Source organism: Electrona antarctica, assembly GCF_951216825.1.
Source record: "Electrona antarctica genome assembly, chromosome: 4".
Classification (NCBI taxonomy): domain Eukaryota; kingdom Metazoa; phylum Chordata; class Actinopteri; order Myctophiformes; family Myctophidae; genus Electrona; species Electrona antarctica.
The window spans coordinates 20,152,888-20,167,785 of record NC_136809.1 but is presented as its reverse complement, the minus strand read 5'-3'; the positions used below and the strand labels follow the sequence as shown (position 1 = coordinate 20,167,785).

Below are 14,898 nucleotides of genomic sequence, written 5' to 3'. Positions count from 1 at the left end.
TACTTCTATCTCCTCCATAAGTTGTCCTCAAGAACTCCTGACACTATAATGTAGTGTCAGGAGTTCTTGAGGACCACAATATTATTGTTCTGTGACACATGATGGCTCTACTCTCATCTGTCACTGTGCCAGGTCACGTCTTGTGACACGAGAGCCAGAAATCCTACCCACCTGCCTTAGCACTGACAGGTTCTCACAGTTTCACATATACCAAGATTAACCAGGGGAAATGCAAGCTACTTAAAGAGGCCTTTTAAGTTCATTATCCATTACTGCGGGAGATAAGAAAGCCCCTATGGGTTTGGTAAAGAGCAACAAAAGTCAACTGTATTTGAAATATTTTTAGTGAATCATTAAAGGACAACTTTAGTTTTTTTCGACCAAGGTTCATGTTTTAGGTTGTTATTAGAGAAAGTAAAAGATGAGTGTTATATTATTTTTTTTCATTTGCTGCTTTCTTTCGTTTTAGGGATTTTAGCTGTTTTTGACGGGGGCGGGGGCAATCGAACATGGGGCTAAATATGTATTTTTTTTTACACAGTTTTATAGAGATTTATTTTTTTATTATTTACAATAGTCCTACTAGACCCCAAGAAATTACATCTGGCCACAAGAGATCACGGGATCTACTGAATGTGTCAAACTGACATATTGAGCCTATTACACACAGTGTGGCTTCTCCCCAGTAGGCTTCCTTTATATTTAGTAGATCCTGTGATCTTTTGTGGCCAGATGTAATTTAAGGACTATAGTAAATGATAAAAATAGAAATCGCTTTAACATTTTGTAAAGAAAAATACATATTTAGCCCCATGCTCGAATGCCCCCCTGTCAAAAACGGCTAAAATCCCTAAAACAAAATAAAGCAGCAAATGAAAAAAAATGAACACTCATCTTTTACTTTCTCTAATGACAACCTAAAACACGAACCTTGGTTGAAAAAAACTTGTCCTTTAAAGCAGTAGATTTTAAACGTTGTGGAAATTAATTTAATTTCTCTTCCCAGTGATCTCATGAGAGAAGTTCAGAGTTTGCACTTCAAATACCTTTGTGCTGAGTTCACTTTCATCGAGTCATCTAAAAAGATCCCTGCTCTCTTGACATTCATTTTTTCAGTGTGACTGTACTGTTCGTACAGTGGGCATTTTTGCAGCACTACTTAATGCTTCTCTTTCTTAACCCTGTAAGACCCATCGATGCTTCTCGGTAACATTTTTATTTTAATTAATCACTTAATTCTTTTTTTTTTTTTTTATTCTTTTTTCACCTAAACATCATCATTGATGTTCATTGTTTAGTCTTGCAATGCCATTGGTCATGATATTTGCATATAAATACCCCCCACAGAGGCACAAATTTACACCACTTCAAAATCTCTGGACTCAGTGCAATTTCTAATCAAAATTGACCTATGACCTTTAATCTTTAACCCTGATAAAAGTAACTAAAATGCATGTAATACATATATTTGTGTGATCATTAGAATGTCTAGAACATGTATCATGTATTATTGTGAAAGATATCCACCGAATGTAAATTATTAATTTATTATTATTTTAATAATTATTATAAATTTGCATAAAATGTTCATTAAACTTTTTTTTTTTTTTTTTAAACATATTTTTTTAACATAAGTCCTAGTAGTACAAAGTAGTAGTAAGGTTGAAATCTATTTTTTGCAAGTAGAAATGTATCCGGGTCTTACATTAAACAGATATTTCACTTTCAAATAAACTAAAACATTTAAAAATATATAAAGGCCTGGACGGGACGGCTGGCGTAGACGTCCGGGCACCTAGGATGCTAGGATGCTAATGAAAGTGACCAGGGTACGAATCCAGATCGCGATGACCTGACCTGCATGTCACTCCCCATCTCTCTCTCCCCATTTCCTGCCCCCCAAAAAAAGAAAAAAGAGTAATGGAAAAATGATGGCCCCTCACGCATTAGAGTTTATTTAATTTGAAAGTGAAATATCCCTTTAAGCTTTCCATTCTTTATGTCTTCTTGGGAACAGCGTGTGTGATTATGTGCACGTGAGTAGACAGCAGATAACGTACTGTAACCTGGTAGTTGAAACACCTGGTTTTATGTGGCTGATTCCCACAAGATTATACCCATTACCCACAGCGGTTGGGTATGTCCTTTAAGATGATGCAACATTGGATCATGAAATTAGCAAGGCCGTCAATTGATTCTTATAAGTTAAAGTTTTTTTTTTTTAAGCTTGGGTTCATAATTTCTTGTGACGTGTTTAGCCGGAGAATGCTCATGCTTTATTCCTGGTAATAATAGAAATAGCTTCTTTGGGATAAATCAAGCACCATGCACGGTTAACTGCCCTCTGTGGCTCAGGAGGTAGAGCAGGTCGTCCAATGATCCATGGGTCGGCGGTTCGAATCCCGGCTCCTCCTGTCTACATGTCGAAGTGTCCTTGGGCAAGACACTGAACCCCAAATTGCTCCCGATGTGTTGGTTGGTACCTTGCATGGCTTCCGCCGCAATCGGTGTATGAATGTGTGTGTGAATAGGTGAATGTAATGCACTATGTAAAGCGCCTTGGATAAAGGCGCTATATAAATGTACCATTTACCTCTGCGTTGACATAAGAACCACTAAATTGCGGACTAGAGCTTTAAGTGCAAGCAATGGGAGTCACTTGATCAGAACTAACATTGGTGTCAGTCTGTCATGTCCCCTCTGTGTGGCAGACAGTATAGCATCCTGACAGATTAGCCATCTGCCTCATGCCTCGTAAAGTCTCACAATTGGGCTCTGCTCTGACGTCGGCTAATCTGCACAAATGTGACCCGAGGTTGGTGGTACAAATGGAGAACTTGAGCAAAGAGCAAATGAATAAATTAAAGGGGGGGCATGCTTTATTTCATGTAATTGCTGCAACCTTTGACATCAACTGCCCAAGGAAACAAATGAAAGGTCATTGCACAATTGAAATTGCCATGCCATTGTGAGCATTATCAGACACCACACAGCACATAGAGCAGTATCTTTAGGTGCGCTGTACTGGCTGTAAGTTCCAAATTACCACAGGGCCTTTAAGTTCCACAAACTTGTTGGGATGAGAAGAACTAGATTTATGAGACTTCACATTTGCAGTTTACCTGGATATGCATGAAGTTACCAGCTGCTTCTTTTGTTTTCACCTGACCATGAGGAGTAATACATGTAGAGGAACATGCTAATACGACAGTTCTACTTCTATTGAACAAGTGCTTCTAAAAACTTGTGGTTGTGCTTTTCTCTACTGACCCTCCATAAAAGTGTGTGTGTGTGTATGTATATGTATATGTGTATATATATATATATATATATATATATATATATATATATATATATATATATATATATATATATATGTGTATAATGTATATTATACATATACATATATACGTATAATACATACATGTATTTTTTCCAGCCAGACCATGAACCTAATGTTAATCCGATTTAGTGGGTATAGATGGAGCCATTGCCCCTAGCTCAAATCAATCCAGTTGTTTTGGCTACACATTATTGTGTAGTTAAGCCTGATGTATACCTAATTTGCTCACTTTGTCACACATCGGAAATGGCCAAACTACAAGTTCACAACGTATCTGTGACATGTTGTAGATCTGCTATTTTAGGTGCGCAACTCCAGCATGCCGCCAAGTATAAATCAGAGTATAAATCAGAGCTTTGTTTCTGACTTGTCTCCCTCTTTCCTCCCACATTTGTCTTCTCTTCTCCCTCCAGGTGGGTCCGGCAGGGTCCCAGTTCGGCCTCCTCGCATGCCTGTTTGTAGAGCTTTTCCAAAGTTGGCAGATACTGGCAAGGCCATGGAGGGCTTTTCTGAAGCTAGTGGGCATTGTCCTCTTCCTCTTCCTGTGTGGCCTGCTGCCTTGGATTGACAACATCGCCCACATCTTTGGCTTCCTCAGTGGCCTCCTGCTCTCCTTCTCCTTCCTGCCCTACATCAGCTTCGGGACTTTTGACAAGTACCGGAAACGCATAATCATTGCCATATCTCTGGTCGTCTATCTTGGGTTGTTCGCCTCGCTCATAGTTTGGTTTTACATCCACCCAATCAACTGGCACTGGCTGGAGCACCTTACCTGCCTACCACTAACCAGCACGTTCTGTGAAAAGTATGATATAGACCACAATATTGACCATGTGGATAATTAGCGGTTACCAACACAACTCACCTGGAGCCTAGCTTATGGTAATGCTCCTGTATACTGTAGCTCTCAGTTGGTACGCCAGTCCTGTCTCAATGGGCCCTTAAGAAGGTGGACATGTGGCTAAATAATAAGACAAACTCTGCCCCATTTTTGAACATCAAAGGAACTGGAGAGAATCCATGTGAATATGAATTGTGCTGTCCCTGTGTCGGACCAGGCCACTGATACTTTAACTCAACCCAACCATTTTAATCCTCAGTCTAGGCTGGCACTAACTAGCTCACTAATTTGCTGATGGGCTAGGAAGAGGTGCTCTGGGAAGAAGAAAGTGTCTGCAAGGGTGCAAAGGAACATACATTCAAAGTGTGCACATCTGGACTGTTGTCAACTCCATAGAAGATTCTAATACTATCAAATGCAAGCATCATGGACATGGCTCTGGTGGGTTGGCTCGTGAGGATGATATACCCATTTAAAAATGTGACGAGAGACAGGTCTGACTTGGTTCTTTATTTGTTTTGGCAACACTGGATGTATTTATCGCTACACAAAAAAGAAAAATGTAATTATATTCTGCAACATTTCAATATTTTAATGGTGCATATTTACGTTTGTTTTTATAATCAGTTTTTGTACTTTTTGTTTCATGTCAATATTTTTCAGATGGGAGGAAAATGCTGAAAGTACATGTGTTCAAGTATTAGCTGTGGAATAGGGATGAGGAGATGGCAATAGAGTGAAATATCAACACAAACATATTGGTAATTAGTTTCCAGCACCACTAGTTGCCTTACAATAACTATACCTATGTAGTACATGTAAATAATACACAAGATCAGCTCATATGGAACATACAGTACATATTACTTAAATGAGAAAAAGAGGTTGCGCATCAGCTAAACCCAAAATCCAGTATACATCAAAGAATTGGAATTTAAAGAATTCCAAAAAGGTAGCAAATCCAAAAATTTGAAGTACATATTACTAATTTGTCCAACTGCTTCACAGCCTGCTTATGTGCATGTTGTTATATAACAGACACAATGTTTTAACTGCGCTGCCTCAATAAGACTCGTTCAATCACTACGTTTATATTAATTTGTTACCACTGTTGTGCCTAAACCACTTTGTAGAATTGAAATTACATCATTATTTCAGTAATAGTTGAAGGGGCATTTTATTTTGGTCACTTTAAGTATTTGATCATTTTGTACTGTATGTTTGGGCTTAGTGGAAGTGAATAATGTGTATGTAATAACTGTGCCTTGGTGAATGATTGTGGATTCACAAATCTTACATATTGCCTGAGCCTTAAATCAAAATATACATATATAAGATAAGACTGTCCTTTTATCCATTTACACTTGCTATCTTTGCCAAAATGGGTGCACTAGACTAGAGCATATTAACAACTTCCAACCTGGCATCCCTATTTCGAGCTTTTTTTAATAGATCTAGAAGAAGCTCAAGCTTGTAGATCGAACACTTCATTCTGTAGCCAAATTACTCTGGGCATTCACCATTCTATCCCGCCCACTCTTTCGCTATTGCCTGCATGTTGAAAGTTCAGCGGCAGAAGGGGTCAAAGTTGAATTTGGCTGAACTTTGAGGGGATCGGCAGACGGTGGAAACGTAGCGGAAACCCTATCCACGTCCTGTGTGAAGAGCCTCTGAGTGTTTAAGGAGCGTCAATGCCATCCCACTCATCCCTGAGAAATGTTCAAGATTGAATAACTTGAGGAAAAGCCAGTGACATAAGATTTCATATTACCATAACTTGGTACAGTCCACAACCAAATTAAGATGGAGGTTTGTGAAAATCTTGCTCTTGTCTACACACACACAACTACCATACCTTGTCAACTGTTTGTTGGGTTTGCCTTTAATTTTGCTGCATGTTACTGAGTCGAAACAAGGGTCATTGGCCTTTATTCTGGTGGGTCCTCACTTTGTAGAATATTTCATATTAAGACATAGTCCCAGGATGAGCAATTATAATTTGTCACAGGCTGAACAGGATATTTTGTGTTTTTGTACTGTAGCCTGACACTCGGTCTGAACATATTATTTGTAATGGGCGTGCGTGGCTAGCGATTCAGGGGCTTGTGACAAAGTCTTGCTTGACAAAATCAGTATATATCAGTTGAAAATCTTTTTTTTCTTCCCACTACACTCTGTCACCCAAACATAAATTAAACATTACAGCCCAGGGTTGTACTGATGTAGTAGTCAGTCTTAACAGAGAAAACATGTTTTCAAGTGTCATTGGCCCCCTCCAACACGAGAGTCTCGAGACGTTTTGTGTTTTGGAGGGAGCCACTTCCTCACCAGTGAACTGGTGTAAAAGACTAGAGCAAATCCAATTTGTTAAACATAGTCTAGCGTTTTAAAATGCTGTGTATTTTCATGCTATGAAATCACATCTGTCCAAAGTTTTTAAGAATCCGTCCGTTAAGGTGGAGCAAATGTTAACACTGACCTCTTTAGGAATGTACAGTACAGTGCCTTTTGAAATGTGTGCATTTGAATGATTTGAACCACAATAATATGCCTGTGAGAGTAATACTTATATGTTTGCATTAGGACCAAATACAAATGTATTTTCTATTTATTGGAATAAACAAAAAGAAGGGAATGTTCGATTCATTTCAGGCCATGGGCAAGGCACTGGTCTGTTGCTTTGGTTTTATACAATCTGCCTGAATGTTTATTTGTTAAAGCATGATCTGCTTGAAATGTTTATTTGTTAAAACAATCAAATTAAAAGTGCCAGTCTAATGATAACATGTGGGTCTGTGTGGTGTGTGCATGCACACGTTAAGTCAATTTCACATGGGTCATCTTGCTTGCCAAGTGATGTGAGGAACAGTAGTTGTTCCAGTAGTTCAGCTCTTTATGTACATATTTAACCATGAATTGGATTGATTGTGGTGCTAATGAAACAACTTAGAAGCAGACATAATTTAATGTCATTTGTTAACAAAAAGATTGTCTTGATTCAAGGCTTATTGGGGAAGAGGTTGTATAGAAAATAACTATAAAACCAGACTGGAGTTTGTAGTTGTGTTAAGAATTTCAGAAATGTTATATATATTTTTTAATACAAAACATTGATCAAAGTTAATTTCTACAGTAGGTTATCTGTATTCAGTGTACATTTATTTACATTACTTCGACAGATCATCTGGTTTGCTGATGTTTTCCCCTCACTGCTTTCTGAACATGTTTACAATTCTTTCTCAGGCCTTTGGCAGCAGTAAACAGAGACTTTAGTAAATCCCAAGACGTTTACCGTCAGCCCCTAATGAAAATAGACATGCTGGCTGGCTAAATCCTAATTCTATGCTGTACAACAACAGACATGCAGGTTAACTTTACAAGTAGACTCGTGACACACGTGCGCTGACACACTGCCTAGATTTCCTGTATCGCATGTAATTTAATTCCACAGTCATTGGGTGTTTCACTATGCATGCATACTTGTATTCAAGATGATCTCAGCACTAAATAGCAGTCTCATAAATAATTATCATCATTAATAATAATAAACTTTATTTTATTTAATCAGGCAAGACAATTGAGTGCATGCTCTGGATGCCCTCAGTACAACATGATCACAACGTAAAAAAGAAACAAACACAATTTTACATAAGGTGAAATATAGTGAGCAATAAAAAACAATGCTAATACACAGGGCCTACACAAAACTGGTACAGTAGACAGTACCTATGTGACACATCCTCTTTGTCCAATTTCAGAGTCCTGGATTTTCTTCCATTTGTCTAAGGCATAAAAGATGAAAACTGTCTTTTCCTTGTCCACTGTTCATTCGTGGAGTTTTAAGTGTAATGTTTGTCTGAGTGTGTTAGATATCCTGTGGTTTGTGGATTTAAAAGCGAAGATAAATACAACAGAAGCTTGCCACACAGGGCCTCAAATAACAATGTTCTCTATTGGCGAGCGAAGGCCAGCCGCCCAGCCCAACAAGATATCGTAGGCTATCTTATGAATAATGGGCATATATGAAATCCTGTAGGCCTATAGTTCTAACTTGTATAATATACAGTATATATAGCTTACTCTTGTACATGCTGGAAATGTGCAACACCCACATTGATAAAGAAGACAATATAAATAATATATGACATTCTAGATTTGATTTTTCTTTCCTTTTTATTATAAAAAAATCACACCCGTGTGAACTGAGTGGTGTAAGGTCTGTCTGACGTAATGAAATCATGTCTGACGTAATGAAATCACACCCGGGTGTGATTTCATTACCTGGCTTTGTTTGTGCAGAAAAAATGAGCATGGTTGCTATGTTCACCCTGTTCACCCGGTTGTGATTTCATTACGTCATTACAACAGGGTGAACATAGCAACCATGCTCATTTTTTCTGCACAAAAAAGCCAGTTGTAGGAGTGGTTTACACCACTCAAAAAATGTTGCAAACAAAAAGGAATTGTAACATTCAGCAAACATTGTCACCACATTGTGACTCCTAAAAACGTATGAATAATTATACGTTTTAGTATTTAGAAAAATGTCCAGCATTCATATAAAATAAAATGAAAAAACAAATAAAAACATTGACTGCATAATACAGTAATACTGTTAACAGTTATGATGTAAAAGTATGATAATTGCATTTTATCTGACAAATCTAAAAGTTTGATGTCTATAAGAATCATCTGCAAGCAGCATACAGGTGGAACACACCTTGCTGAATGATATATGATGTTCAGAGTTAAGACAAGCAACAAGCCACATACGTATGTCTCTATTGGGGCCCCACTTGAAAAGCTCCTTGCATGTTCTCACGTCCTCAACAATGCCCCTGATGAGATTAATCCACATTGTGTTCACCAGAATTCAATAACCACTGCTACGGCGCAAGAAGGCGTGACCTCTAACAGGGTAGCACATCTCGATGAAGGTCAGGGGCCCCACTGTAATGTCACTGGGGCCCTGCACTTTGAAGCCCGACTTCTGATAGAAGGGCACCAGGAAGTCTTCACACATGAGCACTGCGCGACGTACATAGGGCAAACAGCGGAGGTACTGGAGATATCGCCACATCAGGATGGAACCTTTTCCCTGCTGACGAAAGGTCTGGTGGACCGCTAATACATGGATGTGAACTGTGGTGCCGTGAGGCTTATGGAGGGTTAGAGCGTCCTGAAAAGAAGGGATATATGGTCACTGTTTGGCTTTAATTGTAAACATTTATGGTTCAACATAAATTGTATACTTTTATTCAACTTTAATTCTTCTATTTTATGTTGTGACATGAAGACAAGTCTTACTTATTTTTTAATTTGCCACTGAATAATGAATGACAAAAATTGTTCAGAAGGGTCCAGATTTCCTGGGACATACTTTTATGTATGATACACCATTCTAAACTGTATTTGAACTAACGAGTAGCCTATATGGTGAAAGAGGTGCAGGGTGCACACACTGCACAGTAAAACTATCATTCTTGTTTAGATGGCAACAATGAGTGAATACTCTGAACCATAGGCTTATTGAACATGTATCCATCTATAATGTCTATCAGCACTTATTGTGATTCCCTAGCATGCCAATGCGGCCAATATGTGGAGGATGATTTCAACTGAAAATGTCACATAAGTTGTGTTTTCCCATTCCTTCTTACCTCAGCAAGTCTCTCCTGGTCCCACAGTGAGCCAATAATGAAAGCCACCAGGCGTCCCTCCTCGAACCAGCCCAGTGACAGCTCTGGGCACAGGGTGAGGAAATGCCGCACCTCGTCCAGGTGGAGGGGACACTCGCCGGACACCGCGATGAAAGCTGTCAGAGAAGAGAACAGATGGCAGGATTAGCCGACTACTAAAGGCAACAATATTAGCGTATGCAAGACAAGTTTGACATGAAAATGTCCAACTACTGACTACATTTGTAATATCAGAATTAATGGAACGGCTAATCAAAACAAAGAATTCAGCCGTGCTTTTCTCCCAGAGCGCACCAGACTCGGTGGTTTTAGTAGGGGAGCCTATCACTTTCCGTGATTTTGGAATGTTAATTTTTGGAGACAGGTATATCTTGATTCTTGGGGTTACCAGAATGCCAAAAAAACATGTCTCCAATTTTTTATGTCAGGTTTAGCATGTTTAATTAGCATAATTAGCTAATAAATTGTCAAAAACGGAAATGGCAATAACTTTGCTTCTAGGTAACTTATAAAGGTGATCTAAGAGTCTAAGTCCATGTTTGTGATGTCCAGAAATGCATCTGTTACCATTGTGAAGTCATACAAGCTTTCCTAATTAGCATAATTCCCATAAATTATGCAAAAACTAGGTGAACATCAGCAAATTGCTGCATGTTTTACTTTTAGTCAACTTTGAAAGCTTCTCACAGACTCCATGTGTATGTTTACAACTCCAGGAATAATTATCATCCTATGAATAAATCATGCAACCTTTTGTCTATGTAATAATTATGTAATAATCACACCAAAACCAGAAATAGCTATATTTCGTTGCTTTAAGTTAATTAATAAATGTGATCTTACAGACAGTAAGTCTGTTTGCATGTCTAGAAAATATTCTCTTTCCATAACTAGGATATGCAACCTTTCCATTATTAGCTTTATATATATATATATATATATATATATATATATATATATATATATATATATATATATATATATATATATATATATATCCCTCATAAAATAAAGAACAATATGAGAAATGGTCACAGAATTATCACATGATTTTTATTCTAATATTTACAGAAAGTTTTGAAAACACATTTAATTGAAGGGTCTTCGTCATCGTCAATCCCCAACAGATGTGCCTTGTTTACATTACCACACACCTCTAATCATCGGCCCTACACATGCACATCTCAGAGCAGTTCAAATTTTGAGATCGACAAGAACAATGTGATATGCACTGTGATTTCTTGCAGACACATTTTATCAGTTGGGTAATGGTGGCTGGGCCGTGGGTATCCCGTGTTGTGACTGGCACCAGTTGATCTCCCTCAGCCTCCCATCCATTTTTAGTTTCTGGTGGCATCTGTGGGTTAGGTACGTGGTCCTGATCCCATACCATTGCCTGATAATATGCATGGGTAATGGCTTGATTTAATGCTGCTTGTGTAGGTGGCAGCTTCTCGGCTTCTAATTGTTTCTTTGTGAATAACCTCCACCTGAGCTCATCAACATGCTTCAATCAAATGCTTCAATCTTTTTTGACAGTTGTACCCTTCCAGCTAAGAGTGTAACTGTCATAGATGGAATGGCATTGGTACAGGCAATGGGAAAGCCACCATGGATCAAGACATGTTCCCAGTAAGCTGACCACTCCATAGCCACACTGGACAGGAAGACCAAAGAACAGTGAGATCCATGTAGTATTTGACCGACGCCAGGGTGGAAAGCCCCGGGCCCCTACCACTTATCATGTGGAAGACAACACACCGATAGGGAAGTGTCAGAAAAACAGTTCTTGTCAGGTATCAGCACCAAAGATGAGCTGACTGTCTTATCTTGCTAAGAAAGCCCTCCAACACTTCCAGGTGAAACCCAATGTTTTTATAATCACGTCAAGGCAGGCTGTCCACTCAAACTCTATCGATGTAAAACATCTCCACAGCGTACAGGAAGAGGCTGACACAAGGATAATCCTGCACAGCCTGGATGCTGTCCGAAGAGGGGCAACACAGCTCTACATTGAGTCCTCTGACACTGATGTCTTTGTTCTTACAATACGACGGTACCATCAGCTGTGCAAGGACATCTATTTCATCACCGGTGTGGGGAACAAAAAACGTATCATCGCTGGAGCCAGTAGTGCAGGCACTGGGTAAAACGAGGACTTCAGCCTTACCAGGGTTCCATGCCGTCTCTGGAGCTGATCAGACAGCTCCAGGGAATTTAACCTGTTGGCCAGGTCTAAACAGGTGTCCTGTGGAGGTGGTATCTGCAGTTGCTACTGTATATACTATGAGCTACAAAAAGGCTCAGTTCTGACGCAGCACGTACCTAACCCACAGATGCCACCAGCAACTGAATATGGATGGGAGGCTGAGGGAGCTCAACTGGTGCCAGTCACAACACGGGATACCCACGGGCCGGCCACCATTACCCAACTGATCAAATGTGTCTGCAAGAAATCACAGTGCATATCACATTGTTCTTGTCGATCTAAAATTTGAACTGCTCTGAGATGTGCATGTGTGGGGCAGATGATTAGAGGTGTGTGGTAAGCAAGGCACATCTGTTTGGGATTGACGATGACGACGAAGATGGAGACCCTTCAATTTTCAAAACTTTCTGTAAATATTAGAATAAACAATCTGATAATTCTGTGACCATTTCCCATATTGTTCTTTCTTGCGACTGCAGGTCGCCTTTAGGAAATTATGGACGGGCCTGCCCCAAAGTTATTAGTTCTCAACAGGCCCGAAAATTAAATTAGATCTCTATATGGAGCTGACCTGTTCTGACATTCCATATGTTGATCTGACCTCATCAAACCCTGTACACTCAAGACACGCTCCATATATGGCCAGTTCAGAATACATTCCATATGTTGATCTGACCCCCCATGCCAAAGCACCAGCACTCGCCCAGCAGTCTGTCATGACCCAGGCAGATATGTTGATCTGACCCCCAATTCCAAAGCACCAGCACTCGCCCAGCCCTTTAGTGCGAGGTCGCTTCTAATATTTTCTAGACATGCAAACAGACTTACACTGTCTGTAAGATCATGTGTATTAATTAACTTAAAGCAAAGAAATACAGCTATTTCTGGTTTTGGTGTGATTATTACATAATTATTACATAGACAAAAGGTTGCATGATTTATTCATAGGATGATAATTATTCCTGGAGTTGTAAACATACACTTGAAGTCTGTGAGAAGCTTTCAAAGTTGACTAAAAGTAAAACATGCAGCAATTTGCTGATGTTCACCTCGTTTTTGCATAATGTATGGCAATTATGCTAATTAGGAAAGGTTGTATGACTTCACAATGGTAACAGATGAATATCTGGACATCACAAACATGGACTCAGACTCTTAGATCACCTTTATAAGTTACCTAGAAGCAAAGTTATTGCCATTTCCGTTTTTGACAATTTATTAGCTAATTATGCTAATTAAACATGCTAAACCTGACATAAAAAATTGGAGACATGTTTTTTTGGCATTCTGGTAACCCCAAGAATCAAGATATACCTGTCTCCAAAAATTAACATTCCAAAATCACGGGCATCAAAATTTGATTGATAGGCTCCCCTACTATTTCTTGGGACGTAGTTTTGTGTGTCGTAGTGGCTGGCTACATCTGTCATTAAAAAAATATTATTTTTCCAGTTATCTTAGTTTTAAGGGTAACTGTTGTATAATTGCAATATTACACTCGACTCGAGGGTGTTCTTTATCGTCATTATTTGAATGCACTTCTGCGAAGAGTCAAGACTGCGATGCCTTTTTGGAACTTTCCCCCCGGCACCGCAGGCGTGCATCAATGAGATAAACCTCCCGTGTAATATTGCTTAATTTCAACATGTGACTTTTAAAATGAGTAGGCCTATGCTAAATGACTGGTTAAACGTTACGTTACGTACCCTCTCTCTCAATCTCAAATACACTGATGGCATCCTCCGGACTGAGACAACGAAATTCGCTGGCCGGGAGCGTGTGGCGTCGCCCCCGGGGAACTGGAAACCGCATCTTGGGAGGTTTGTTGAATGGCACGGCGCTTACCACTGACATGATGTCCCACTCCCTGGCTGGCGCAACTGGCTGCCCTTTCCTTCCCAAAGATTTATAAGTGTGTTTTTATTCAATAAATAGACTATTTCCTCAAAAGCTTTGTGGCTTTCTGGTTTTCTTTCTTGAGGGAATTAAATTGTTTTCTCTTGTCCAAGTCCGTTTCTCTATAGCCTAGGTCCGGTGCGTCATGCGTGCGTAAAAAAGGTTGTGCGTTTGAATGAGCTTGTGCGCCTGGATGGAGTATAGGCCTATTTATATTCTCAGCAACTTCAGACGCACAGCAGACTCGATTTTAGACATCATGCGTTATGAAATAACTTGGGTTATAGCCAGGCCATAGCTCATATACATAGTTAAGGAAAGTAAAAAAAAATCCATCCGTCTGTCAGTATAAATATTCAAATGTTTATAGACATGACTATTTTCTAGGGGTGGGACGATATGGGTTCCTCACGATACGATATTAGGCCCTCGATAACGATAATATCACGATATTCGATATTTGCGATATATCGATATATTGTATGAAATTTCATCAACGATATATCACGATATCTGCAACTACAAAATACTTGGAACTGAAAAAATGCAGCATTTTGTATTCCCACAAAGCTGTTTGGAGACTTTGGACAAATCACCATCCAGTAATTCGGTACTTCTGGTTGCTGTGGAATCTGAGTGGGATTTGCCTTATTTTAGCTGTAATTTCCTCCTTTTCTAAACATGTTGTTCATCACTTCATTATGATTTTTTTTTTCTTTTCGATATCGATATTTTAATAATCAATATCGATTATTTATCGCGGGAGGACATATCGATATATATCGCCATATCGATATTTCAGCACACCCCTACTATTTTCTACCGAAATGTTATCCTATTTCTCACGGTCGGAGACTTAGTTCAGTAATCCAAGATTCGTGATAGCATTCTGACATTTCTTTTCAAGGAA

General features: G+C 39.2%; 2 protein-coding genes across 5 annotated transcripts in view; one reads left to right on the top strand and one right to left on the bottom strand.

Moving 5' to 3' along the window:
* Nucleotides 1-7,287, top strand: part of LOC306922413 (inactive rhomboid protein 2-like) — a 40,172-nt gene extending 32,885 nt beyond the window's left edge. For all 4 annotated transcript variants that reach the window (XM_079499999.1, XM_079500000.1, XM_079499997.1 and 1 more), the window contains one exon: nucleotides 3,757-7,287. In XM_079499999.1, coding sequence (XP_079356125.1) covers nucleotides 3,757-4,188 — 432 coding nt within the window. In that variant the 3' untranslated portion in view covers nucleotides 4,189-7,287. The remainder of the gene's footprint in view (nucleotides 1-3,756) is intronic.
* Nucleotides 7,288-8,686: 1,399 nt separating this feature from the next.
* Nucleotides 8,687-13,950, bottom strand: aanat1 (arylalkylamine N-acetyltransferase 1). Its single transcript, XM_079498529.1, has 3 exons — nucleotides 13,799-13,950; nucleotides 9,845-9,999; nucleotides 8,687-9,363 (listed from the first exon to the last, which is right to left on the bottom strand). The coding sequence occupies exons 1-3, from the start codon at nucleotides 13,944-13,946 to the stop codon at nucleotides 9,058-9,060; spliced, it is 609 nt and encodes a 202-aa protein (XP_079354655.1). The 5' UTR covers nucleotides 13,947-13,950; the 3' UTR covers nucleotides 8,687-9,057.
* Nucleotides 13,951-14,898: the final 948 nt, after the last annotated feature.